Source organism: Sinocyclocheilus anshuiensis, unplaced genomic scaffold (assembly GCF_001515605.1).
Source record: "Sinocyclocheilus anshuiensis isolate Anshui unplaced genomic scaffold, SAMN03320099.WGS_v1.1 scaffold233, whole genome shotgun sequence".
NCBI classification, from domain to species: domain Eukaryota; kingdom Metazoa; phylum Chordata; class Actinopteri; order Cypriniformes; family Cyprinidae; genus Sinocyclocheilus; species Sinocyclocheilus anshuiensis.
Genome location: NW_015540843.1, coordinates 162,847 through 165,812, shown reverse-complemented (window position 1 = coordinate 165,812; position 2,966 = coordinate 162,847). Strand labels below are relative to the sequence as shown.

The 2,966-nt window shown below is 33.4% G+C and overlaps 1 protein-coding gene across 1 annotated transcript in view; it reads right to left on the bottom strand.

Moving 5' to 3' along the window:
* Positions 1-535: 535 nt before the first annotated feature.
* LOC107687564 (glycosyltransferase-like protein LARGE1) overlaps positions 536-2,966 on the bottom strand; it is a 41,682-nt gene continuing 39,251 nt past the window's right edge. The window contains exon 16 of the mRNA XM_016484949.1: positions 536-965. Within this exon, the coding sequence (XP_016340435.1) occupies positions 768-965 (198 nt within the window). The 3' untranslated portion in view covers positions 536-767. The remainder of the gene's footprint in view (positions 966-2,966) is intronic.

Here is a 2,966-nt window from a genome sequence, read left to right as displayed (position 1 = left end):
AGAGATAGTTTAACCATGTTAAACAGATATAGGCAGAAAAACAGTAAGAGAGATGGTTAGACAGTCTGTTAGACAGAAAAGATATAGAGATACAGAAAGTTTGTTAGATAGACTTATATAGACATCAAACAGAATGAGATATAGACAGCTAGAGAGGCAGACAGATTTAGACAGATTATTAGATAGATGGAGAGTTTGTTAGACAGACAGAGATAGACAGATATAGATGTAGATATAAAGATACTGGTAGATAGACAGCAAAACACACTGTTAGACAGACAGGTAGAGACAGATAAACTGATTGTAGGGATGAATAGAAAGTGAGATAGAAACAGAGATAGAGGGAGAACACTAAACAGAAAGGATTGATAAATGGGTAAGCTAGATAGACAAACAAAGATAAACCGAGATATATAGACAAGCAGATTCAAGGCTTTAATCTGAAGTGTATCAGTGTTGTTGTCCATCATTTATAAGTAACAACAGACCTTATTTATTCTAGAAGTTGCCATTTGTAGGATCTGCTTGCCTTCTCACAAAAGTTCATCAATGACTTCTAATCAGCAGTTTATTTCTCGGCACCTTTGTCAAACACCACTGATAAACGTGTTATCGGATCCCTGAATGAATGGATGATCACGAGCCGTGCCTCCTAATGACCCTGCAATCTCAGTTTCACTGAACACATCCATAAAGGCGCTGTCACACAGCACTCCTTCATCAGCTCATGGCAGTTATTTTATCGGTTTGCTGAACGATGTGCTCGGCTAGCTGTTGTTATCCACTGTCATGTATTTGAGCGCGGCGAAACCGTAGCGCCGAGACATATTCTGCTGAAACTCCTCCTTCAGCGTCTTCAGACAAGCACGGTACTGTTTGTTCGAGCGGAACTTGGTGATGTCAAAACTGGGCGCGTGAGGCATGTGGATCATGTAGGCGTTGGGCAGAACCACAAACTCGTACTCCTGAAAATACACAACAAACAACATTTAGCACGCTGAAAGATCAGTCAGAGATTTATTTAATGCAGCCTTATATCACAAAGCATAAAATATTACTAAAAATTCATAGTTCAAGACCATGTAATGACTGAAGATAGGAATCATTTCACTCAATTACACTGCGGATTTGTTTAGTACATTTGCTTTATTAGTAGTAGTGTATATATAGTAGTATAGTTTGACAGCACTACTATGTAATATATATATATATTACATAGTAGTGCTGTCAAACAATTAATCTTGATTAATCACATCCAAAATAAAAAATGTTGTTTACATAATATATGTGTGTGTACTGTGAATATTTATTATGTATATATAAATTCACACATATACAGTATATATTTTGAAAATATTTACCTGTACTTACATGTATATGTTTATATTCATATAATTTATATTATATATAAATATATTTAGTATATAACACATTTCTCTTAAATATATACGTGCATGTGTGTGTATTTATATATACATAATAAATATACACAGTACACACACATATATTACGTAAACAAAAACTTTTATTTTGGATGCGATTAATCACTTGACAGCACTAGTTTTAAGATTCTTTTAAGAACAGTTCTGAGTTGTTCATCCAATTCAGTTGTTGAGGGAGTCATTAGACTGATAACTCATGAGTTCAAGACTGACTGATTCATGACCATTAACCAATCCACTAAAAAGAACAGTTCTCAGTTCACACTCATTTCTGACTGCCATCTCAAATTGCACAAACACTTACACAAAATATTTTTTGTGTTATATTATTAGTTCGATCACATTGTAAAGAGAGAAAGATGTCCAATTTGCCATCATTCCCTCAGTATTAAGAGTATTAGAAACACTCACACAGCAGCATTAACTAGTTTCTGTAATTTAATGGCAAGTTTATATCACAAAATATAGTGTTATAAATGTACAGTAAATAAAAAAAATATATACAATAAAAAACCTTTGCTACATTTATGATGTTAATAACAGTCAAAATGCATCATTGCAATCTGTGAAAAAAGTCCATTAAAGGAACAGTTGATGAAAAAAATTAAAATACAGTGGGTACGGAAAGTATTCAGACCCCCTTAAATTTTTCACTCTGTTATATTGCAGCCATTTGCTAAAATCATTTAAGTTAATTTTTTTTCCTCATTAATGTACACACAGCACCCCATATTGACAGAAAAACACAGAATTGTTGACATTTTTGCAGATTTATTAAAAAAGAAAAACTGAAATATCACATGGTCCTAAGTATTCAGACCCTTTGCATGGCTGCAATATAACAAAGAGTGAAAAATTTAAGGGGGTCTGAATACTTTCCGTACCCACTGTATGTTGAAAATTTGCTCACCCTCAAGCGATTCAATATTTTGTTTCTATATCGGATGAGAGTTGGAGAAATTAACCATTACATCGCTTGCTTACCAATGGATTCTTTGCATAAAGTTCCAACAGCTGATAAAAACGATTCGAATTTATCAATTAACATCTATCATTAACATCTTGTAAATTGAAAAGCATTGTTTGTAAGAAACAAATCCATCATCAAGTGTTTTAACATTTAAACCGTCACCCCAAGTCAATCCCTTCTGTCAAAATGCACCATGTTTGTTTAGAGCTGAGCTTGTGTTTTTGCTTGTAAACAGTACTTGATCTGTACATATTTCTCTCCTGATTCAGATGAGACCACTTTTTCACTAGAGAAAGCAATATTATGGATAGAGGAATTGTATTTTAGACAAGCAACGATTTGAAGTTAAAAATGCCTTGATGGATTTATTATAAACATGCAGGTTTTCATTTCACAAGACATTAACTTATGAACTGAAGTTGTGTGGATTACTTAAAAGGTCACATATTTTACACCTTTCTGGAGTTTTATTGACGGCCTTGATGTCCTTAAGAATATATATTTGCGGTATAAGTACCAAAAACCATCTCAATATATTTTTACAGCTCCTCTCT